General features: G+C 48.7%; 1 protein-coding gene across 1 annotated transcript in view; it reads right to left on the reverse strand.

Moving 5' to 3' along the window:
* Positions 1-1175: 1175 nt before the first annotated feature.
* Positions 1176-25368, reverse strand: part of SRGAP2 (SLIT-ROBO Rho GTPase activating protein 2) — a 226279-nt gene continuing 202086 nt past the window's right edge. Inside the window, exons 14-22 of the mRNA XM_012657865.1 lie at positions 23828-23905; positions 22767-22901; positions 20861-20966; positions 15911-16135; positions 12065-12144; positions 9843-10023; positions 7984-8130; positions 4092-4416; positions 1176-1866 (exon numbers count right to left, since the gene is read on the reverse strand). Of these exons, the coding sequence (XP_012513319.1) occupies positions 1483-1866; positions 4092-4416; positions 7984-8130; positions 9843-10023; positions 12065-12144; positions 15911-16135; positions 20861-20966; positions 22767-22901; positions 23828-23905 (1661 nt within the window). The 3' untranslated portion in view covers positions 1176-1482. The remainder of the gene's footprint in view (positions 1867-4091; positions 4417-7983; positions 8131-9842; positions 10024-12064; positions 12145-15910; positions 16136-20860; positions 20967-22766; positions 22902-23827; positions 23906-25368) is intronic.

Below are 25368 nucleotides of genomic sequence, written 5' to 3' on the forward strand. Positions count from 1 at the left end.
TACTCAGGTTGCTGTCTGAGACCCGAGCCTGGATGTAAATGTCTCCAGTCCTGGCACTCCTGGGGTAGCATCATGCTAGGGGAGCCAGGACCAGGGGCACCAGGTTTGCAGACAGAATTGGAGCAGACAAGGGCATCATTTTTGCATTTTGGAGAGGAACCAGAAAAAAGGCCATAAGAGAACCAAACTATTCAGCATCCAATTTTTAATTTTTCTTTAGCTTCTGGCTTTGGGAAGGCTTTGGAGCCTGTGAGGTCAAAGTACCCTCAGTTGTCCTTGTTTGGATAAACGGAAACTGGTTTTAAGGGACAGTGTCTCTCTTTAATCTAACCAGGGCTCTTAAGCCCCTGTTGGTCCCCGAAGAGAGACCTTACAAAATAACCAAACTAAGAAGTGAACTTAAAATAAGTTTTCATTTGGGAACAATTTTTGGGTTAGCAAAGCTGGATTCAATTTTTTAATAGAAGAATGAATTTAATGTTTTAAGTGCCAAAAGCAAAAGTAGGAGGAAGAGGGACCCATTTCTTACCTTTTCTAAACCTGCCATAAACACAATAGAACTCTCTTAAGACTCTTTACCCTAAAAGGAACCAGCTATAAAACCATCTTACACAGGAAAATGTCTTAAATGGAAAATGGTCCATCAGAGAAAAGGATAGGAACCCGGGAAATGTCTATACATTCAGAAAAACTTTAAAAGCTCCTTAATAAGATCGGAGTGTACTTCTAGGGGATGGAGGAGAGCAAGAGCAAACACCAATGACCAATTCACACCAACAGAAAGAAGACAGAGAGCGAGCCCCCAACCCCAAACAGGTCACAAGATTGTCCCATCCTGTGAAATTTCATATGATGGGGAGATTTCAAAGGCCAGGTTCTCTGGCCCAGACAGAACGAAGTTTGTAACGGAAACAGAGACCCCTGGTGGCTCCTGTGTGAACTGCCACAATAACTTACAAAGAGACTGGTCTATGACCAGGAGAGGCTACACATGCCAGAGACTAGAAAACCTACACGTGTGTGTACGTGTACGTGTGTGTGTAAAATGAGGAATGGACTATATATGATTCCCTATCATCAGTACCCAAAACAAGATGCCACTGAGAGCTAGATGGCCGTAGCCAACCATCTGGTCAAGGCATCCCCTTGGTCTGAGGGGACTGAGACTGGAGCTCATGTCCTTCTGCTTGCCTCGCCAGATTTCACAGTGACCTGATAATGAAAAACTCTGTCTCTGGCTAACTAAGAACAGCATGGACTGCAGCTGGCTGGATTACGACGACTGGGGGAAGCGGAGGGCAGTGGGAAGGGAAGGGAAAGGAGATAACGAAGGGTTCATTCTCAAGGTTTTGGGTGATGGGGAGGCTAATTCCTGCAAGAACAACTTAGAATCTAATTTTCAACTGAAGTCCCCAAGCTAGTTAAATAGGAAGATTTTAATAACAGTCAATCCCCTTGTGTAGAACAATTAAATTATATGCCTCAGACAGTACAGGACTTGTCAGTAGACTGTGGGGAAGCTGCTGAGTTGACACCAGGGCTAGTGGCATTTGTTTTGGGGAAGACAGTGGGCTTGGGCCGTGTGGCTGGTGGTTTGACCGGGGCGGCCATCTTGACAGACTTCACAGGCCGGAAGGTGCAGGCGATGTCCCCAGCAGTGCTGGCGCTGCGCTGGAAGGTGGGCTCGGGGTCTTTGAGGAGCTGTGTGTGCAGGGGGCTGGAGGGCTCCGACGTGGGGGCCACCACCGGGGAGGTTTTGAGGGGCTCCAAGGTGTCCAGAACCACATCGGGGGTGTGCTTGACGCTGCTCTGCCGCTCCAGCTCCCGCAGCTCGTTCAGGGCCGAGTTCATCGTTGTCTCGATATCCTGCGAAACAGGAAAAAGGAGGTGAGGCAAATGAAGGGAGGAGGCCCCAGGGATCCTCGTTCCGCAACAGAGGCCAGGTCATGAAGAGACCACTGTCCAGATCACTGCACTTGGCCCCAAATCCTGACCATGCGAATGCTCAGAATGTGGGAAAGGGGGACAGAGGGATTTTCATCATCCTGAGATTTTTTCCCTTTAGCAAGAGTGGTTGGGAAGTTCTTAAAATGGAGACCTTGGGTTTTAGAGACAGGTACTGAAATATTTATGGACGAAATGACAGACCCCGCGGGGAGGGAAAAGGTGGGTGAACAAAGAGTGGCCAGGAGTTTGGTCTGGAGTACATGGGGACTCATTATCCGGTTCTCTCTACTTTGGCGTAGGTTTGAAATTGCACGTAATAACCAACTTATAAACAAGTGGCAGAGATGAGGTATGATCTTTATTCTCTTGGACTTCAAGGCCAAAGGGTAAGAGGGTTAGTCCCTCCTCGGGGGCTGAGGGAAGTTTCAGGAGGCCAGTCCCTTAGGATTCATCAGGACACCTCCTCTGGCCCCTCCTCCCCACTCATGGAAGTGTCCAACTTGAAAGCATTTTCATTTACCCATCACCATGGGAGGCGACCACAGTGACCAGGAGGGGGCGCCCAAGCCCACATAGGTGAATCGCCTGGAGCACTTCAGATCTCAAAGAGCAGCCCCAGCCCAGGGGCTCAAGGCAGAACCAGGAACCTTTTGTAAGCAAGCCAGCTGCCTCCCAGAGAGACCTCCCAGCTCCCCCCTCCCTCCCACAAACTTGTGTCTGCCACCCCCAAACCGCCACAGGACTCCTCCTTGGGATTAGGCTCACACTGAAAGATTGTATGTTCCAAGCAAAGGCCCCTGGTTAAGGTTTCTTTGTCCTACAGAGTGATCCATGCTTTCTGTTGACAGTGATTCGATTTTTTTTAATTAAAAATTTTTAATCATTATGGGTACGTAACAGTTGTATATCTTTATAGAGTACATGTGATGTTTTGATACAGGCAGTGATCCAATTTCACTCATCCCCATGACATTCTCAAGCCCTTAAAATGCTCAGGAAGAATTCCTCCTTCCTCAGTCATGCTCTGCACCCAGTCTGTCCCAGCTGTGTACCTTTTCCTGACATTCCTATTAATGCCCGGCCAAGGGGGGAGCTGGGAGGATTCCCACGGTGCAAGGCAGATTGCAGCCAAGAGCTTAAACAGAGGCACAGAACAGACAGCTAGCAAAGCAAGACGTCTCAGGCCCACAGCTCAACACTGGGCTTGCCAGGTACACGTCCTTAAGCAGAGCACCACGATTAAGCCAATAGAGACCATGCCCAGCCTCTATCGCACCCTGGAAGACGGGGCGAGGAGAATCTCAACTCGGTTGAGACGTAAGAGGGCAACAATGAGCCCTTAGTTCCTACCTGGTCTAATGAAAATTATATAGTTGGGAGAGACGTCTGAGTGAACTGCTTGGAGTGGCCCCGGTAGTCGGATTTTTAGAGATGGGGTTGGATCTCTAATATTTCATGGAAAATAGACAGTCATCAGTGTGATGCATACACGGAAGGAAGACCCTGCCATCGGGAAGCTCATCTCCACTGCACCTTGAGGTTTGGCCAGCAAATCCTTTTGGTACCTGAGCTCTCAGCAGCCAGAGTATTCCTGGGCCTTTAAGACCAGGCACAGATTGTTTCAATTATATATTAATTGCTTTATAGATCAGGGAAAGGTGCAGATTGTTGATTGATCATCTACCCTCTAGGTACCGGAGAGCGGCCTTAGGCATTGGGATGATGGGGATGAGCAGAGCGATACAACAATGTGGCCAGAGTGATAGCTGAGCCTCAATACTCGGGCAGTTTCACTAAAGTCTACCAGGGTCTGAGAACCAAAACTTGGGCTGAATGGACTCTATCAAAATACTCCAATTACTGGCTTTAAAAATTAAAACATTCTTGCAAATAGTCAGTGTATGAGCAAGAAGCCAGAATTCTTTTATTCTGTCTTCAGGTTCTTCTTGGGGAGAGAGGGACAGGCAGATTGCTGGTTAAGCCATCTTATTGGGTCCACATGTCCAAGCGTGGACACGGATTTGGTATATAATGTACAAAGTATCATTTTGTTTCAAGTCCTGTTATCATTAGCATGGGCCGCAATAAGTATGGAGTATAGACGAGTACAGACTCATGCTGTTTGTCCAGGAGCCCTCAGTTACCTGTGCAATGACCTCGGGGTCCATGGGCCGATGGTTATTGAAGCTTTTTGACCTTCCTGCTGTGGCAGTCTTCCGGATCTGGGGACTGTCCAGCCGATTCTTCAGGGATGAATGGCGGCTGATGGAGTTGAGGCTCCCGTGCCCACTGATGGAACACTTTTCTGGCCCTTCTTTGGGGAGACTCTGGCTCAAGATGGGTTGGGAGGATGGGCGGCAGCTAGCCCCCATCCCCGGGGAGGAGGAGTCAGTCAGGGAACTGCTCAACCCATGGGAGTCACTCCGAAATGTTTTCCGGATGCTTCCAGATTCTGGACGTTTCCTTTGCCTTTAATCACAAACAGAAAGGGCAGTGTGATCAGGGAGCCCTGGCTCCAAGGAACCTAGAAAGAGTGAGAGGGGGCAGATAATGGCACCCAGGGACTTCTGGAAGGAGAGGGACACAGAGTACATTCTCTCCTGAGTGTCACCTTCTCTTGTATTCTCCATGTCTCTATTCCCCTGCCACCCCCAACCTGGGTAAAGGAGAAATGGATACTTACTTGGTGGTTATGGGCTTTGAGTTCTCAAGATGTAAGGTGCTGTCAAAAAAATGTCTGGTTAAGTGAAAGTTTCTAATGGGAGATAGATTCATGGAAAGACCCTCTCCATTATCCGCTGTGAACAGAAACCCAAGGCCCCAGGTAGGAGAAGAAGTCTCACCATCACCAAGGAGGTGGGGAATTGGTGGTAAGAGGAGAGTTAACTTTTCAAATTTTAACACGTCTCTTGATCCAGTGAGACTATAATCATTTTGGGTGTTGGCAAGAGGCTGTTCTTGCTTATTCTGCAGACATGGAAGCAGAATAGTTTTCAAGAGGTAGCAACGCTGCAGAGTTAGGGCCCGGTTTGTGCATTTTCTTAGTGTGGAAGTTCATCTACATGACTCCCGAGTCAGCCAGTGCTGGGTTGAGCCCTGGCTCCGGGTCAATTTGTTTCAGACCACTGAGGGCTCTCATACAAAAGGGCTTGGCAGAATCCTAGTTATATGGGTGTTGCCTGCTGCTGAATAATTTCATTTTCTCTTGGAATCAGATTTTAAAGGACGTAATCTAAGAAGCAATGAAACTTCTGGTCCACATGGCAGGTGGACAGCTCTGATCTTGAATCTACTAAGGGAGACTGGGACTGAGGCTAGAGTTGAGGGTGGAAGGAGGGAAGGGGTAGGATTCTGAAGCTAAGGAGTGGTCAGTGTATGAGGCAGGGACAGTGCTCTAAGCCAGTCCTGGTCCTACTCACCGCTGAGGTCTTCCTCATCTTTCTATCCCTGGGGCCTGGCCCAGAACCTGGCATGTATCAGCCACTCCATGAATCCTGCCTGCTTGGCACTTTTAGCTTTGTGAGTCAGCCCTTCTCGAGTGTAAAAAGGATGTTTTCAGAGTCTTATATGGCCTGCTGAAATGACCCCTCCTCTGCAAAGATGTCCCTGGCACCACTAACTCCAACTGCAGGCAGAATAGATCCCTCCCTCCTCTGTTTCTCCAGAGCGTCTATGACACTACTTTTAGTTACCTGTTCACATGGTCTTTACCTTGCAGACTGAGTTCTGAGGCCAGGGGTCATGTCTTATTCACCTCTGAACAGCCAGCACGATGCTTGGTACAACAGCAGATACTTCATAAATGCGTGGAATTAAACTGAAAGGCCACACCCTCATAATTCTTTGCTGATTTTCTTTTTCCACTCGATGGCTGACTCACAAGCTTAAAACTGCTGAGAAGGCAGACGGCTGGAGTGGCTGCAGGGTGCCTCACCCCGGGCCAGGCCCCAGGGATGGAAAGATGAGGAAGACAGAGTTCCGGTTTCAGGGAGCTCAGTCTGGCGCGAGATCCGAGTGCAGCATGAGCACCAAGAGGTACTCAGAATGCTCTGGGACACGGCACACGGGCACCTGACTCAGTCCTGGGGAAGGCAGGGTGTCAGAAAAGCTTCCCGGAGGAGGTACACCTTTGGACTGAGTCTTGAAGGGAGAGGAGGAGCTGACCAGGTGAGGGGACGGCAGGCGTGGCGGCCCAGAGGTGAAAGAGAACCCGGGCCCTCAGGAATTGAAGGAGCTTGGGAGGAGTGATGGGGGTGAGCAAGAGGTCAGGCTGAAAGGCAGACTTGCTCCTAGGGCCAGACATGCCCAGGGGCTGCCGCTTACCCACCCACCAGCTGGTACCTGGGTAGGCCATGGTGACGGAGGCTTGTCCTCCAAGAACCCCATCATGAGAAGCCTGACACGTCCGAGCAAGGAGTGTAAGAGAACCACCTTACCTTTCTACCACGTTCATCTTTTGACTAGTTCAGCTGTTATTCTCCACAATTTCTTTGTACAAATGGCATGAAATATATGATGGCTTAAATGTATGTACTTAACTCATTATTTAGCTCTCCCTCCGCGAACCCCACCTTGGTTTCCAGGTTAACTACAGGCTTACGACCTTATGATTGTAGGCTTGTACTATAACTAATATAGGCTTGTGAATAAGGAAGAAAAATGTGATTAGCCCACAGTTACTTTACACTAGCTTGCCCTCCTAGCAGGGCAGTATGCTGGAGGAAAATATAAAACCTCAATCTTTTTTTTACTGGTCTGAATTAAATTATAACTACACTGAGTAAGTGATCCGAATAAACTACTTTACTAACTTGAGGGTGAACGAGATGGAAAAGAGCCACGTGCCCCAACCGCTCCCCCTGCTACTGTCTGGTTGGAAAAAAGCCAAGAGATCTGGGAAAGCTGGTATAGTTTAAAAACAACAAGCATCTTTTATTCTCCTTCCAGTCTCAGTGTCCAGAGGCTACGGTTAACAGGTTTTCAGAGTGCAAATCATTTCATTCCTCCAAAGCCAGAGGGGAATAAAAACTGTACATCATCTCCAATCCACATTCATCAGGAGCGCCCTGGAGCTGGTCATCCTGCTGGCACGGGGCCAAGTTTCAGGGGCTGGCAGAAAGAGGTCTGTAGGCTTTGGGACTTGGTGTCTGGCCCCTTGAGATGAGATTAGTTCTCCAATAACCTGAATGCCTCTCGGGGAGGCAGCAGCACACGCAGGCGTGGAATCCCTCTAGCCAGCCAGATCGGGAGTGGGTGGAGTTAAAACCCCAGGATGTCGCTAACGGCCACAATGAAAGCTGGGGGTCAGAGGTAAGAGCCTGCCGGACAGGAGTGGGAATCCGCAGAGGGACTAAGAGGAAAGGATGATACACAGGGCTAATGCAGAAGGAAAAAAGTGAAAACTTATTTTCCCTTGTGAAGGGGCAAAGTAAGGGGGAGCCAGGGATCAGGCAGTGAGCAAAGAGCTCACGACAAAGCTTTCCTTGGGGACATCGTGGTCTCCTTCCCTCCACAGGAGTGAATGCAGGACGGGGCAGCAACAGACACATGATATTGAAATAAACCCACCTGGGCTGACATCAGCCTAGTAGGAGACACACACGAGACTCTGAATCTTTGCACAAACGAGGGTCAAGGGAGACAGATAACAAAGACTATTACAGGAGAAAAACTGGAGAAGAGAAGGCACCTCTGAGAAACAGTACAAACCAGGTTGCATAAAGTGACCAAAGCTTTGGCCAGAGTTTTAGCCAGAAGACTGCCGGGAAGGTCTGGGCTGACACTGTGGGAACATACAAAAGAGCACCGTTCCACAGCACAGGGGCAGCTAGCTGGAGACCTGGACTGGCCCCCGAGGCCTGTAGAAGCTTCCTCAGCCCTGTCCGCCTCGCAGCAGCAATGAACGCATGCAACTGTTAGGCTGGGGGAGCCGGCACCCTCTGCGCAGCGCAGGAATGGAGAGAGGGGTTAGGCCAGAGGGTGACGCTGGGTGTGGCAAGTCATTCAGGGGAGCAGAAAATGAAAAGCAGAGCTTACTTGTTGATGTTTGCAAGATAAATATCGGCTACATGACCCCCACTGGGACAGCTGGCCCCCGCTCTGGCTGTCACCTTTTCTTCAGGTGGCTCAGAAATGACCTCAATCTCAGACTTGGGGCTGGACCTCTCCACGACACCGTCCTCGCTGGGGGAGAAGGGGCAGGCAGGCAGGGAGGAGGGAAAACAACAACAACACAAAAAGCAGTGTTAAATCGGCAAGATGGCCCCCCCGACACACACGCGACCCCACACAGCTCTGAGGCAGCAGCAACACCTGGCTGGGCTAGCTCTGTGAGCAGAGGCGAGGAAACCTAAGGGCTTTCGGAGGGTTGTTTAAATAAAAATAAATAATCCGCTGAGTTCTGCGGGCTCCTCAGCTCCTCAGGAAAGCTTGGCTAGGGGACACCTGGATTCGAGGCATCTGCCTTCTACCCCACGCTGCTTTCTCGGGGCGGCCGCGCTGGGACCACCTCCTAGGGAAGGAGGCGGCAAGTCCAGGTTGTGGTTTATCTGCTGAGGTCCCGGGCACTGCCGGGTAAGGACAGTCAGCTCTGTGGTGGCTCTGGAGATGCCGGCGTCGAGGCAGGACACCGCCACACGCTGTCGTAGCGGATCTAGCCCCGCTTAGAGAGTCCAAGCCGGTCCCAGGTTTCTCCACTGCTCTCCTGGCCCCTCTGGCTACTGATGACAAAGAAAGCCCCTTCTCCCCCACAATTCATCTTCTCTTGATCCTGTAGTGAAGTCATAATGCTAAATTTGGGAGGGTCCTGTTCACGCACAGATTGCCACCAGGTTTGCGATGCTATCAACAGAGGGAGGATTTCCCTGCAGAACGAGCCGGGGAGAGGCTGGGAGGGTGCAGACTCATTCAGGATATCAACCTTTAAGAAATAATATTAAGGGAAGGACTAAAAACACTGACAGCATCGTATCCAAGGGAAGGGAGCTGGGGGCAGAGGCAGGGCAAAGGGACAGGGAGGCAGGCTTGGGGGGACCCAGGGGACACTGCTTCAAAGTGTGGGAACCAACTGATAGCCCATCTGGGGAGATCTCTCCGGGGCCAGTTCAGATTCCCTTTGTTCCCTGACATCCTTTCCCTCCTCTCCCCCATCTTGCCCTAAATCAACCACATCTGGGTTAAAGGAACTGGGTCACTTCCATAAGGCTGCGTAAGCCAGATTTCTCCTAGAAGAGTAACTTGTCACTTTCATTTGCAAGTGGAAAAGTGCCACCAGCAGCTCAACAGGTTGGGGTGGGCACAGTTGTTGAAAAAAAAGATGGAGAAGCAAAAATGTTTTCCCAGCCTGATCTTCCCAGAAAGGAAATGTAGGTGGTCAAATAACAACCCCTGGCCTAGTGCTGTGGCTCACACCTGTAATCCCAGCACTCTGGGAGGCTGAGGCGGGAGGACTGCTTGCGGTCAGGAGTTCAAGACCAGCCTAAGCAAGAGACCTCTTTGTACTAAAAACAGAAAAAAATTAGCAGGGTGTGGTTGCAAGAGCCTATGATCCCAGCTACTGGGGAGGCTGAGGCAGGAGGATTGCTTGAACCCAGGAGTTTGAGATTGCAGTGAGCTATGATGATGCCACTGCACTCTAGCTGGGGCAACAGAGCGAGATCCTGTCTCAAAAATAAATAAATAAATAAAATAAAAAACAAATAAAAAACCTCATTATTACTCATCAGGTATAAATGTGGATGAGCTAGTGGAGAGATGTTAAAAAATTCTCTACTGAGGAGGGTGGAAGGGAAGAGGAACTGTGTGAGCCTCAGGACCACACTGGTGCCCCCTGGGGGTTGGTTTCCCTCATACAAATGAAGTCTCACTCCCACAGTGCAGCCAGGGATCCAACGTACGTGTCTTGGACCACGATGTACTGATGGGGGATGAGTCCGTCGATGCCATTGTGCCGGCCTTCCCACCAGTCGTCGGAAGCCCGCTGGTAAAGCAGCAGGGATGCCCCCTTCTTGAAGGACAGCTCTCGGGCTGTCCGGCCCACGTAGTCAAACTTGGCAATGGCCTCTATGGGCTCACATTCTGAGAAGGGCAGAAAGGAAGGAAATACATGTTCTTGGGACCTACAGACTCAGGAAACTGGGTAGAAAAGCCCAATTAGCTGAACTTACAGTGGAAGATAACTTAGTGTGAAAAATAAGCTTTGGATGACCTGCAAAGCAGGTAATTCTCACGTAGACGGTGCCATTACCCTGAGAGCACTTGTATCCTGTTCCCTGGCTTTGCACATGCTGTTCCCTCCACCGGGAATCTGCTCTCTCATCTGCCTGACGAACACGTCAAGACACAACTCAAACATCCCTGCTTCCTATAGCAACTTCTTTGGTGTTTCCACAGCTCTGTAGGCGGAGCTCTATCATCAAACTTGCCATACTGTATTTCAAGCATTATTTCTTCTCTGATTATAAAATAACTCCATCAATTGTAGAAAATTTATCATACTGCATTTTAAATATTTATTTATATTATTCATTCCTCTAGTAGAACATGAACTTCTAGTCTCTATAAAGAGAAAATAACTTGCTCAATCAACTTTCCAAGGAGCAAAATATGGAAATGTATGTGGTGACCATTATATGGGAAAATATATATGAGAGTAATTTGAAAAATTAAAAGGGGTTCACAAATACAATGTATTTTTACTTTTGTGTGGCTTCTGTCTCTTCATCTGTAAAATGGGGATAAGAGTGCCTTTGTCATGAAGTTCTTATGAAGAATCAATGAATTACAATTTGTAAAAGTGCTTGGAACAGTGCCCGGCCTCTAGTAGGTGTTCTGTGTGCATGAGTCATTGTGACCATTATCTTGATCTGTTCTGTGCTGCAGGCAGAGATCAGAGAGTGAAAAGAAGGCTCCCAGAAACCTGGAACCTGAGATGAAAGTCAGCTATTCTGGGTAGCAGAGAGAAAGGCTGATTAAAAACAAGACTATGCCTAGACAGCCCCGGCTGGTGGGTCTGCTCCTGAACACGCAGAGCCAGAGATTTCACTGTAGGAGGCTGATCAGAGAAGGCCTGTCTACACATCCCAATCTTAGTTCTTTCTCTACAGCCTTGGGTACGTCACTTGACCTCTTTGACCTCCATTTTCTCAACTCTAAAATAGCAGCCATATCTATTTCACTAGGGATTAAAGAGGTAACACATATAAAGCCTCTAACGGCGCTGGGCACAAGGCAGGCTCTAACCCAATACTAATTTCCCTAGTTCACCTACTCCCCTCCTAGAATGTGGCAAATGATCATACCGATCCTTGTGACATCAGGATCTAAATAAGGCGGTCCTGATTTTTTCTCCTTTAGAAGTTGGCCTAGGATTGCAGAATTCCCAGCAAGGCAGGGAGCAGGGAAAGCTCTGCAGACTGTGCCATTTCATTCTCACGCCCAGAAAATTCTGAGGCCCCTTGTCAGCTGCTGAGACTTTCAGAGCCCAAGTGACCCAGAAATGGAGGTGTGGGACTGTTGGAAGGAGGGGAAAATGTGCCGGCGGGACAGATCCTAATAAATCACGGGCACCGCAGAGGGGCCTGAGGATGACAGCCGAGCATTCCACCCCTCTGCACACCCACCAGGCTGCTCAGCGCCCTCCTGTCTGTACTTTGGAAAGGGTCAGTTTTTCCAGTTGGCGGGCGTGAAGGTGTGTGGTTTCTGCATCCTTGCTCCCACTCCCCTCTGGCTTGCTTCTGTTGGGTTCTGGGTATCCAGCTTCCCTATTCCCCCGGCTTACTGTTTTTTAATGTTTTCCTTCGCTTTGGTCTCCAGCTACCTGGCAGGAGTCTGGGCTATGATAAGGGACTGACATCATGCTGGACCCAGGCCAGACAAGAAGGTGGGAGGTGGGGCAAGAACATGAAAGGTCTAGTTCTTCACTTCTGGTTTCATACAGAGACCATTCTGTTTGAGGAGGCGGGCTGTCTCTTCAAGGAAGGGAAGGAATGAAAATGAGAGACAGGACAGCTCGCTGCCCGTCCTCAGGCGACTGCTGGGCAGGAAGTTTCACCAGGCGCACAGGATATATAATCACTTCCTTCTGCTTCACCCCTAACCAGGAAGCAGGGCTTCGTACCGTCATCACTCGTGTGGTGCTCTGTGGTCACATCCTGGGTTGAGTCTTCAGCCAAGGTAGTCTCTCCATGAGGGCTGTCACTGCAACAGAAGCAAGAGTGACTGGGACATCAGCATTTGCTTATAAAATTCTTGTCCTTCCCTTTATACAGCCTTGGAGCAAGGGTATCAAATCAATCTTATGCTCTCTATACCCTAAGTGCACACAACAGACAAATGCTTATAATCAAATATAAGGCTCTAGAGGTCCTCTAGCCTAGCTCCTGCTATAAAAACTACTTGGGACTACTTGAGACTTAGAATATCTCAAGACAAGGAAAAGCCCTTTTGAAGTTATAAAATACATTTTTTAGAAAATACAGAATAATTCAATTCCTTAAGGGCTAATTCTCTATGTGAATTCATTCCTATTTCTCAAGGAAGGAGCCTGGGGGAAGGGAAAACTGGACTTTTAGCATCAGATACACCTGGATCCGAAAACCAGCTCTGACACTTGGAAATGTGTGGCCCTGAGCAAGCTACTTAATCTCTTTAAGTCTCAGCTACCTTATCTACAAATTGAGGATAATGATCCATACGCTTCACAGAGCTGTGTGAGGATGTCATGAAATAATTTAGTAACAAGCTTGGCACAGAGGGGGTGCTTAACAAGTGGTACTTTCTTCCCTTTTTCTTTCTCATTTTGCTCGATGCTTCTAGGTTGCTTTGTGGTTAGACCGTGTACTGGTGAGAAAGTGGGAGGTGAGTCACAGGAGAGGGTAGGAAACAGAAGGAGGGGAGAAAGAATCTGCTGTGGGCTAGACTCTGCAAGAGGGCAGGCACGGAAGCCTGGTTAAGTTCTTGAAATAATTCACGAAATCTAAAATCATCCAGGGTAGAGAATCGAGGATGGCCAAAGCAGTTACTAGGAAAGTCGTTTCTGCTGCTGATCTCCCGGCTCATGGACTTCAGAGTTCATGAGGATGGGCGCCTGGAAGTTCTTACTTCCTAAAAAGTAGAGAAACCCTGTTCATTTCTAAAGGTCCTCCCCCAGCAATAGGTCGTAACAAGTGAGCCGCTCCGGGCAGTTCTGCGAAAGCACCACCCACTCGGCCCCACAGCCCAGCCACAGAGTTTCCTCCTTTGAGCCCCACAGCCTCTTCCTCCCCCTGGGATGGGTCCTACACTCCTGGGAAGTTCCCCAAAGATGAGGTGACCAGTTCAGAATGCACCCTTTATGGAGCAAGTCAGTTCCAAGGTTTTTCCGGACTCCAGAGAACATTCTAGGAGAATACCAATAGAGGTTCCTCTTTGTCAAAAACCATAGGCACAATTTCTCACTGTTTTCTGGGCCTAGGAACCCTCTGATGAGTGAAAAGTTCTGGGACCCCCTGGGGCCCCCAGGAGCTCACAGGGCAAAGGTAAACTTTCCCCCAGGACTTCAAGTTCATCTACACGGCCATCCACTAAGGCAGCAATTCTAAAATTCAGGGAGCTCCGGAAGGCTTGTTAAAAAACAGATGACTGTCACACCACAGAATTTCTGAGTCACTGGGTCTGGGTGGGGCCAGGGAATTTGCATTTCTAACCAGTCCCGTGTGATGTAGGCGCTACAGGGACTCCACTTTGAAAACTGCCGTTTTACGGTAAGGGTAAGATGATGGTTTTTAAGGCCCCTTCCTGCCCTAAAATCCTATGCTCCTCTCGTTACACACGCTCATCCCCAGCAATACCGCCAGTTGGCCACCAGCACCTGAGGTCTCCTAAGAAGCCCACCATGCCCCTCAGCGGGTAGTCCTAGAAAACCGGGTTCTGTTTCCAGGGCTGGAAGTGGGGTCAAATGGACGGGCCCCTCCTCTCCTCAGTGTACGGTGGTGCTCCCCTCTCCCTGGCCGACCTGGCCTCCTGGCCATTCTCCAGGCTCCTCAGGCTCTACGTCCCCTTCTGCCACCCCTCGTTCACCTCCGTCACCACCCTAGCTCACTGTGCTGGTGCTTCTCTCTCTTCCTGAAGAAGGGAGAGGAGAGGCCAGGAACTTTCTGGGTGAGTGTGAACCCTGTGGTCTGAAGGTCTCTCTCAACCCAGGGTCACAGACTTCTGCTCCTTGGGGGCTTCTGGCCTCCTTACTGGGTCTGTGGTAGTAAATTTCCCTGACTAATCTTGTGGTTTTTTTAGGGGCTGCTAATAAATGCTGGGTGCGTGACAAATGGGGGAGGGGGGTTGGGGAGAACACCTTGGAGAAAACTAGAGGAAGGTGCCCGCCTGTCTGTGTCCCTGTGAGCCACGGCCTTACGGGGCTGTCTGCTCCACTGTGCTGGGACTCTGGTGCAGGGATGGGGGGAGCCCTGTACCCCGCGCATCAGTCCGGAGCCTGCAGCAGTTTGATATTTGAGAAGTAAAGGTAGATGTTCTGCCTGACTTTAGAAGGAAGGTAAAGCAAGAACACTATTCTACAGCTTTTCACTATTATGCAAGGGGGACACCAACTCTCTAAGTCACATGCACAAGGACAGCTCCCTGGAGCTCATCAGCCGGGAGGCTGAGACCTGAACTGACCAACAACCTCCCCAGTCACCACCAACCATCTGTCGGTGACAAAAAGCTCTCTCTCCCAGCTGACCAGCATAGGTTGCTCGAGCTCAAACCCAGATGCTGAAAGCTGCAGTACAGCAGAGAGGAGTGAACCCAGGGATGTCACTGATATTATTATGTTCACAGACACATGAATGCCAATTTCTTCACTCCTTGGGCAAGAGGCTCTTCGGTGGGGGTCAGGGAGAAGTGCGGCCCAATCGGCCTCTAATTAAGTAAACAAGCTCCCCGTCCTGCCCTACCTCAGCTGATAGCAATGGGGCTGGCCGAATTGGTTCCAGATGTTGAATTCAGATGGAATCCGATTTGGGCTGGCTTGTGCTTTCAGCTCAGGCTGAAACACCATTTAGGGGAAGAAGGGAGGGGGAGGAGTAGGAGGAGTAGAGGGAGTAAGGGGCATTAGGGACTAAAAGAGAGAGGCAGTTGTCTTTGTGTTTAGCAGAAAATGACATCATAAGTGGCATCGTGGTGAGCAGTGTAGGGCGAAAGATGGTGTCCTGTACTAGGAGATAAGAGATCAGGGTTCAATCCTCACCACTGGGGTGGCCTGAAACACTGTCACTGGCCTCTCTGGGTTGCAATGACTTCTTCCGTAAAGTGAAAACAGTGCTTTGTCTAATGGAGGGGTCTAGCGAAGAGGTATCCTAGGGATTCCATTTAGGTCTGTTCCGAGGCTAGGTCATGGAAAACCTTGCCCCATGGAATCTAATCCTGCTTTAGGGTGGGACCATGCCTAACCTGCCCAAAATGGAGCTTACCTCTCTTTCTCTTCTCACCTTTTTGAAATCATTCTAAAGTGTCATCTTACAAACTCACAATCAGGCAATTATGTATGCCTCTTGTCTAAACTCTTCCCAACAAGAACAGATTCCCTGGAACCCAGGACTGTCTTTCTCCTGATACACAGCGCAAAGTAGAAGTCTGAGAGACCCTGTTGACTAGAGAACAGCAGTTCTATTATACACGCAACTTTATAAAAAACTCTTTCCTGGAGATTTCTAGTATTATTACTAATGTTGTTGTCATTATCTTTTCAAATAGTCTCTCACTGCACAGAACTCATAAAAAAGGGAGGTGGCACAAAGTGGCATTGATTCTGTAGGTGGGATGAGGCAGGACTGTCTACACCATCCCCAGACCCTGGCAGCCTGAAAGGCCTGGGAGTGGGAAGCCGGGAGGATCTGGGTGTTTCCCTTTGGTTTTTGTTTGGCCATCTGGCCCCCATGCCAGTGTGCATTGGTGACTCCCTCCCTTCCTAGAGCCCCAAGCCCCCTACCAGTAATCCTCCATGCTTCCTCCTCTGCTGTAGACAGGGCCCTCCAGCTCCCTGGGGCTTGGGAAGATGTTCTCATGCTGGATGATGATGGTTTTGATCAGCTCATTCACGTGGGCTTGGCAGGACACCTGGTCGTGGCCCTCCGGCACTGACATCAGCGAGGGCCCGAAGCAGATGGCGAGGTTGTAGGGGTCCATCATGTTCTCTTCACTGAACTGTGATAAACTGGAGGAGAAAGGAAAGGGGGCAAGCTGGAGAGCTCTCGCATGAATGCCCAGAAAACACAATCACAGAAGGCACTGCCAAGAGCAAAAGCAGAAGGTCCACAAATTGTCACCTGCCTTTCTGGGCGTCAGAGGCCTTCCAGAAAGTCAGCTGGCGGGGAGAGACTGACCACCAGGATGGTCATTCAGGAGCCAAGGAAAAGCAAGGTGGAGGTACCTTCTTGCAGGTCTGACCCCTCCGCTCTCTCCAGCTCCTGTTCATGTCCTCCTTACCGCCCCTCCTCACCGCCCCTCCTCACCGCTACCGCAGCCCTTGTCCACCAAAGCCATCCTGGCTTGGGAAAATACTCTGCAGAGCTGAAGATGGCTCCCATAGACCAAGGCACTAAGCTGCCAGAGTGGACAGGGACCTCAGGCTGCCCTGGTAATGATATGGCCAGAAGGCACAGGCATTGTGTGTTGTGTATCCTCTTGCATAACAAAATAATCAAATTATTAGGGATATTCCATTCCAGCCTCTAGACTTATTAAAAAAAAATAGCCAACTGATTAGCTTTTGTATTCCATCAAGTCAGTGAATTTCTTTCTGCAAGAGCTAATGCAATTGTTTTTCGTTTTCATAATATCCTCCCATATTATTACATTCAGGATTTATTCAGGAAAAGGTCAGCATGCTGTTTGGCTTTTGCTCAGCTTCCTCTGGATGCAGGCTGACTTTATTCTCGGGTATTTATTTATTCTGGGAACTCCCCCTTCTCAGCCAGCAGCTGCTCCAGCCACACCTCCAACCTTGGCCAAGGACCCAAGGCCTTCAATGAGGCACTGCACCAATGAGTGCCCACTGGGCCTTGCCTGCCCAGGCACTGGGGGCTGGGCCAGCTCTGGATCACCCCCCACACAGCCTTCAGAGCTGTAAGCTCTGCTGAGGGGCGTGGCCTCCCTTATGGGCATCAGCAGGAAGTCCCCAGCAGCGGATTCTGACAGATCCTGAGAAGAAACCAAAGCCCTCTGACAGGAACTAGAGGCCTGACACTCAACTGTCTTCATCTGAGCAGCTGTTCTTCAATATTGGAAAGCGTTTATTTCTAGGGTGCCCCACGTCCAGACTCACATTGCAAAGCTGGTTTTTCTCCAACCCAATGGTGTTCTCCCCTCCTGGAGATTCTGATATGTACCCCTTGCCCTTTCAGGAATCACTGCAGGACATGAGAAGTGGCACTATGGATGTGAACAACTGTCATGCAAAGAAAGTTGAGAATCACTATTCTCTAGGACCTAGAATCAAATGCAGGAGAGGCCAGTGACGGGGGAAGTTACAGATCTCAGTGGCTGGACTGCTTCACCAGAGTTTTTTTTGGACACAGGTTCCCACTCTGTTGCTGGGGCTAGAGTGCAGTGGTGTCATCATCATAGCTCGCTGCAATCTCACACTCCTGGGCTCAAGAGATTCTCCTGCCTCGGCCTCCCAGAGTGCTAGGATTACAAGTGTGAGTCACTGCACTTGGTTTCAGGGGAGTTCTTAAAGATCTAATTTTAGAATCCTTCCCTGATCCCAAGTTAAAGGGGAGCAGAGATTTAGAAAAGCCTGGGGGAAGTTTCTAAGTCTACTTCTTGGTCAAATTAAAACTGGAGAGAGACAGGAGAGATAATTACCTTGGTAACCTCAGGAACAACTGAGGCATGAAGACCACAAGGCTAAAGCTCTAGCTAATCCCAGGCCAGTCAGTTCTTGCTGTCATGGAGGGACAAGGAGGAGGAAGGCCCTGGTTCTTTAGCGTGATCTCACAATATTTTCGTAACGTGAAAGAAAACCAGTTTCTGGGAAGCCTGGTGGTTAAAGGGAAAGAAACTCTAGCCCTGATCAAGCTGAGCCTTTTCAAGATACACAAAAGATGCTGAGTTCAAAGCAATTAGGAGAACGCACTCATCTTATGAACTGAAATTACAGAAATGTAGTAGAACTCTTAGAGGGGATGATATCAATATAAGTTGACACCAAAAAGAAAAAAAATTTAAACAGGGAGCTGTTACCAGTGTTAGCTATTAGATATTTCTCTAAAAATAAAAATCCAGTGTTTGAGGTCTTATGCTAGGCACAGCCTTCGGGAACTTCAAAAATTACTAACACTGTGATATTTTACACACAAAACTCTAGTCCCAGGTCAAAGGCATGTAACAGATGAGGAATGCTCTGAGGCCCACTAAAGCAATGACCGTTCCATTCATAGATGGCTACAACGACCACGGACTTGAACAGGATACATCTTCACGGACTGTGGTCTCACGACTCTAGGTCCATGTTTTTACTCCCATCAAAATATAAACTAAAATCCTTTTCTCTTTCCCAATGTATAGTGGGAACATCTAAGTTTAGGGGCTAAAGCAGTGGTTTTTAACTATTTGAGAGATAAGAATTCCTTAAAGAATTTGAAAAAACCTAGAAAATTTTTAGGGAGAGAATTCTAGCATTCTCTCCCTAGAAAAATTCATATGTGCACAGACAAATACACACAATTGTGTGTGTAAAATATCACAGTGTTACTAATTTTTGAAGTTCCCGAAGTCTGTGTTTAGCGTAAGATCTCAAACACTGGATTTTTATTTTTAAAGAGATATCTAATAGCTAACACTGGTAACAGCTCCCTGTTTAAATGTTTTTTCTTTTTGGGGTCAACTTATATCGATGCCATCCCCTCTAAGAGTTCTACTACATTTCTACAGCTTCAGTTCATAACATTAGTGCGTTCTCCTAATTGCTTTGAACTCAGCATCTTTTGTGTATCTTGAAAAGGCTCAGCATTGTGGTTAGGAACAGAGGCTTTTTGGGGATGGGGTAACGAGGTGATCAGGATTGGTGTGGAAAACTTGCTTTTTATCATGAAAAATCATGGGTTTTTCACTTTTTACTCCAGAGGCCCCCAGCTAAGCTGCACTGGGATTTTGGACCCACAAAAACTGTGACATACTAAGTTTTTTTTGTTCCTTGAGATTGAGGATGTGCCAAATCCAGGAAGAAACCATGGCCAGAAGTAAAGTACACACATACCCAGGACCCAGAGCAATGACGGAAAAGTGTCGTGAAAGTCTGGGCCCAGGCGGAATCTCCACCAGAAGCCACCTGCCAACTACTGCTGCGCCTGTCAGTAAGTGCACACGTGTCGGCTGCCATCTTCCCCCCATGGGGTGGTCTTTATCACCCGTGTCCTGCATTCTATTTGTTGTTTTAGCCAACACTGTGATTACTAATGCTGCACCTTTTCAATGTAACACTTTGATGAGCAAATCAATCTTTTTTTAATCAGAAAAAAACCCAACCAATAAAATAAAACTAATAACTTGAATTGGTGCAGTTCCCACATTTTCTCCAACAGTGGCCACCATCTCCAGCACTGCGCCATGCTCGCTCTGCGGCTTCTCCCCGTTGTACTTCCACACACAGCCAGCCAGGCCCCGCTCCCCCCACGCCACCTCTGCCCACCACTGTCACGCTCCTTGCTCTGGGGGCACAGACTAGGCTCATGCTGAGGGCAGGTATTGGTCTACGAGGGGAGACAATGATTGGTGGCCCTGAGGGGACTGACTAACTCCACAGTAATTAGCAGGGTTTCCAGGCTGCGTGTGAGCACCCTGTGTGAGTCATTAGGGGTTTTTAACCGATAGGCAGTTGCGGCGCTGAGTCAGGGCCTGGCTAATGAACGGAGCAGACGCAGCCACATGGAAGAAGCCAGCTGGGGAGCAAGGACCCTCTGTAGCACTGCAGGGCCAACGATGGGGCTACGTGATGGTTTGGGCACCCGAGAAAAGGTCTCAGGCATGGGCTGCCAACTCAGATGTCTACAGGGCCAGGCCGAACTTGTAAGCAAGCTGAGGCTTGTGAACTGGCCTCTAAAGTTGTATTCCTTTTAAGCAGAGTCCAACCTTGCAGGAAGACTCTTCATTTTCACAAAGAAATATGTGCTAAAACACCCTGGCCTATTGATTTACCTTTTGTTTTCCCCTTTTTGATTTATGGATCTGGGGAAATATTTTTATGCTATATGAAAAGCCACAAGGCAAGAGTGATGATAAATGACAACTGAATTCAGCCTTAGGCTTGGGGGCACCTGTGAGGGTGGGCTGGGCAGTGCCTGTCCCATCTTGGGGGCAGCCCTTACCGCACAGGGAGTTGCTACTGCATGGCAATGTAGATCCAGTATTGCCAGATCTAATAATTTTTCAAAAGAATCTAGAAATCTAGGTTTTTAAAAAATGAAATCTTCTGCTTCCCAAATCCAAACCCATTTTTACCATGATGCGCAAATCCTGCATGTCCTATGGCTCCTTTTCCACTTCCTTTAGGCTGCTGCTTGTACACTGTCTTCTCAGAGAGGCCTTTGCTGACCACCCACGTACAGTGGCTCTCCCTCCTTTCACCTTCTCCCCCGGCCCCATTGACATCTCTGCACTCTCTCCCGCTTCTTTACCCTTCTTTATTTTTCTTCTAAGCACGTATTCCTCCCGACATGTCTGTTATTGTCCGTCTTCTCCCCTGGAATGTGAGTTAAATGATACCAAGGCTTTCATCGCTTCTTTAACACTGTATTCTTACAGCCTAGCACTGTGGCCAGCACACAGTAGGTGCTCAACAAATATTTTTGGGAATGGATGAATAGACACAGGTCCATCTGGGAACTTCCAGTAGCCAAATCAAGGCCCAATCCAGTTGTTCACTGGGAAGGCTACTCACTGATTGAGGAAGGCAAAGAGGTATCTCATGATAATCAGAGTGGTTTTGGGCAGGACCAGGAGGACTTTCCGAATGTGCAGAGCTCTCTCCTGCAGGTTGTCCATTGCTGAAAGAAGAAAACCATGTGTTACCCTCCTTGTGACTAAGACCCCAGGGAGTAGTGATCAGAAGTCCTCACGACCAGCAGGAGTGACACAGCATCATGGCAAGCCCACACACAGCACTGGGTGCAGTGACAGGACCGTCATCCCTGTTGCTCCTTAGGCTGAGGCTGCTGGAAGAGGACACTTACTGGGCTCCAGACACTTGCCGATGCAGGGCGCAAGGCGTATGCTCCTTGTGCCCAGAAGGGGTTGGAGATGTTCTGCATAGCCTCGACTACCCTCTTATTCAAATGACCACAGACAAGGAGCTGTCCACAAACATGCCATGACTGCTCAGCACCCATTCTTAGAGGGCCTACATCTGGGGCAGGAGAGAGGCTGCATAGGTCCTGTCCTGCCCACTCTACACATGTGTCACCTTGTCCTCTGCACAAGTCTGGCTTATCTTGCCCCTCCCCTATCTGCAGTCCGGATGAGTAGAATGTAGCCAGAGGTGGGAGATGGCAGGCCCCTGGGTAAGGAATGATACCCAGGAAGAAGACAGAGACGTTTCCTTGTGCTGTAACAGGTTGGTTACAGGTACAGCTGTGGGCCTGTGGCCTCCACCATGGGCTGCCTCCCACTTCCACAGTGTGCCATGTGCCATTGTCATTTTCTATGCGTGCCTTTATGTGAAAAAGAGATGGGAAGTACTGGATTAGGAGGAGGAGTATATCTCAGGGGAGAACTGGGCAGCCAAGGGATTTTGAGCCATCTTGGCAACCCCGGTTTGGTTTAAGATACTTTTCCTAGGTCCAGTCCTGGAAAAAGACATGAAGACATGACCGATGGGATGCATACGCTTAACCATCCACATAACTTGTTTCCACTAGACTCCCATAAATAGCAGGTCAACAAACAAAATCATAGAGCTGCTTCATGAATATTCTGGGCCTTTCTTTCTCAGAATAACTGAGACAAGAACAAGTCCTCAGGGCAGATATTGAGTCAGACTGGAAACCTGGGGAGCACGAAGACCTTGGTTGACCTAGGAAGAAGGATCTTTTTTCCATTTAAAGGGCACCATTCCTTCTGGTCTCTGGAGCCATCATTCAGATGGGGTCTGCTTCCAGGATGGCCTGATATTAGTCCAAATTTCCACTGACTGTTTTCCATGGAAAAAACAATGAGAGGACATTCCAGTATCACAAGCTAAACTAAATGGCTAGGAATAGCTTTTCACAACCCGAATTTTAGAGTAAGAGGTAGAGAACCTCTAAGAGAGTGAAGTAGAGAATATCTTTCTCATTGGGAAAATATCATATTACTGCTGCACAGAGGCTTTTGTTCCTAGAAGAACACATATTAATACATCTCACAGGTAAGCCGTGTCAGGTTTAAAGCAACAAGCAGGAAATATTTGCAACGCTTACGCTTTTTCTCCTTGTATCAGGAAAAGTACAAGTATTAACATGTAAGCTTCAAATACATAATTGAAAATCACTAGGCCTTATATATGAATATAAAGGTATTTTACTAAAGGAAGATAACTCCCAGAGAAGCAAAAGTGTTGAAGACTGAGACGAATCAGAAAGAAAGAAGCCAGGAGCCCTGACTTGGGGTCCTAGACTCTTACTAAAAAGCCATTCCTCTGCCTCGCCCACCAGGGGCTAATGGAGTGAGGATGAGGAGGAGAAACTTCACTGGGGAAAAGGGAAGCTTTACTGAAAGGTTTATGAGAAAACAGAGACTCCGCACATTTTTATCTCTTGCTGTCAGGTGCTCTGGCCCACAAGGCAGTCTGAAGCCAGGACGGTACTTACTGACACACGCCATCAGGTCATGAAAGATGTCCTTGGGGAAGAGAGGGTGTTCCAACCCCCGGAAATAAAGTTTCAGGACACCAGCTATAGAGTCCATGTCGTGGTCATTCTGGTCTCCAGCCAGGGGGTCCTCTCCTGGGGATAAACAACACCCCACCCCCCAAAAAAGAGTAAGAGAGGCAAAAACATATAGGACAAAACGGAAGCGGTGGTGGTGGGGGGTGAACTATTCATATCCTTTCCAGTCTATGGGCTCTCTGCCCAGCATGGTGGCCATACATAGGCAGACCAGGGAAAGATAAAGCAAAGACTGCTCAGTTTCAGGGGCCCAGGACCAGAGGAGGGCAGAAGAGTCCATCAGCATAAACTCTTTTGTGCCAGTCCAGCTCAGGGACATTTCCTATGGGCTAGGGTTGGGACACAGCAACTGTTTCTCTCACAAGAATCATGAAACCAGGCTGGGACGAAGCCTCTAGGGGAGGAAAACGAGGCCAAGGAGGCCAGTTCCTCAGACGAGCTCTCATTCCTCCTGGCCCGCAACAAAGAACACTACCTACTTACAGGAGAACAATCGTGCCAGAGCTCCCTATGGAAAATTTCATATCAGATGTAATTAGATTTAATGATAGGACCAACCTCAAATTGAAACTATATATATCCATTACAGTGACGGAAATTGCCAAAGCTTGCCCATTACCTTAATAGCCCACAAGATAATAAATGGGCTACAATGAACTTGCACATTAGCCTTGATATTAACTGCCACCAAGGGTTCCGGATGAAACCATAAACCGCCCAGATATCAGAGTTAACTTTTGCGTTTTGGCAGATCATTGGCATGAGAGGCAGGGCGGCTGGGGCCAAGGAGGCAGGAGGCAGCTGGGACGTGCCCTGGCATCTCCCGCATATCCAAAGGGCAGTGTGGGCAGGAGAGCAGGTGCCCTCTGAGGAGGGAAGCAAGCTGCCTTCTAACCTCTGCGGAGCTCCCAGGGGAGAAAGTCGAGCCAGTAACCCAGGGGGTTGGCAAACATTGGGCCTTATCTTCAAGGCTGTTTCCTCACCTCTCTCAAAGGCGTTTTTGATGTCATTCACTTCCACCTGGGATCCTGACACCCGGAAAATTCCTTCATGCTGCAGTCCTGGAAACACACAGGGAAAAGTGACCGAGGAGAGGAAAAAGCAAATTCACACCTGCAATGCCAAGCTTAGCTGGATGCCTATCTCCCCCTGCCAGTGTGTATATGTAAGCACCCTGCTCTCTTCTGTAGGCCAAAGGAGAAAAACATGGGCAAGGATGTTGGAAAAGTCACTGGAATGATTATGAGGCATTAGCCTAAAGAAAACATCACGACAGAGACTCCTCCTGACTCCAAGGGTGACTATGAAGCTGGTTCCTTCCCTTGTCTTTGCCTCTCTGCCTCTCTGCTCCCATCTGTAAATTGGAGAAGTGACCCGCTAGAGCTTTCTTATCACCCAGGGTCAAGAATGGGGAAATGGAGCCTGGGCAATCGAGTGAGACCTTAAAAACTCTTATAAACTAAATTAAAATAAAAAGAATAGGGGAAATGGGTTGTGGCAGGCAAGACACTACTTACCGCTGGTGGAGTTCGGTAGAGTCTGAGAGTATAATTATTGCTTTGGCTGCCCTAACACTGCTTGACTGTTCTAGGGGGGCAATGCTTTCAATATTTATGAAAAAGAAAGGGCAGGAATATTTAAGTGATCAGTCAACAGACAGCATTGCCCGACACTGTGCTAGGCACTGGTACCTGACTACAGCTTTACTCTAAAGACAACATGCGCGAATGTTACACCATGATTAATGGGCACAGAAAGTGATTGCTGCTAATAAATGCTTTAACCTAAATAATTCACTCGGTCCCCACAAGTGATAACCTACAACAAGGTAAGGGTTAGCAGCAGTCCCATTTTCTAGGTGAGGGGATTGATGTATGACGGCCAGTCTGCAGTTATATAGGGAATAAGAACCAGCGCCCAGACCCAAGCCCAGGCCTTGCGGCTGCGATCGTGTACTCAGTCCTCAACACCAGGCTTGTGGGGCCCATCAGAGCTCCAGTGCAGAGAGGGCAGAAGCCACACGGGTCCGTCTGAACATGCATGTGGCTTATAGACAGCACCACACATGCAACTGCAAAACCAGTGAGAAATCCAGGACCTGTGTCATTAGTGCTGAGCCCGAGTGTTGGACTAAACTAGCATCTCTAATCACATCAGGACGGCTCAGCCTTTCTCAGGAGCCCCAGGTCTCCATCTTGGGCATTTTGTCAAAATCTCTGTTATGGCACAATCCTTCAAAAACCTTGATGTGTTGGAGAAATCTCAGATTTATTTTAGGAACACGAAACAGACTAACTCTACATTTTGCCCACTGTTTCAGAGTTACTCTCTGAGGGAGGGGTGGCTGGACTCTGTCAGCTAGCCCTTTGGAGGTAAACCACACAGGCCAGGACTGGAATTCTGACTCCAACTGAAACAACATGAAGAAATAAACAGAGGAAATGTGATTCCCTGATTTGTAATGGGACTTAAGTTGTCTCCTCCTTCTAAGGGAATCTCCAGAATATTTCTCACAGTGTGGCAG

The sequence above is a fragment of the Propithecus coquereli genome, unplaced genomic scaffold (assembly GCF_000956105.1).
Source record: "Propithecus coquereli isolate 6110/MARCELLA unplaced genomic scaffold, Pcoq_1.0 Scaffold563, whole genome shotgun sequence".
Classification (NCBI taxonomy): domain Eukaryota; kingdom Metazoa; phylum Chordata; class Mammalia; order Primates; family Indriidae; genus Propithecus; species Propithecus coquereli.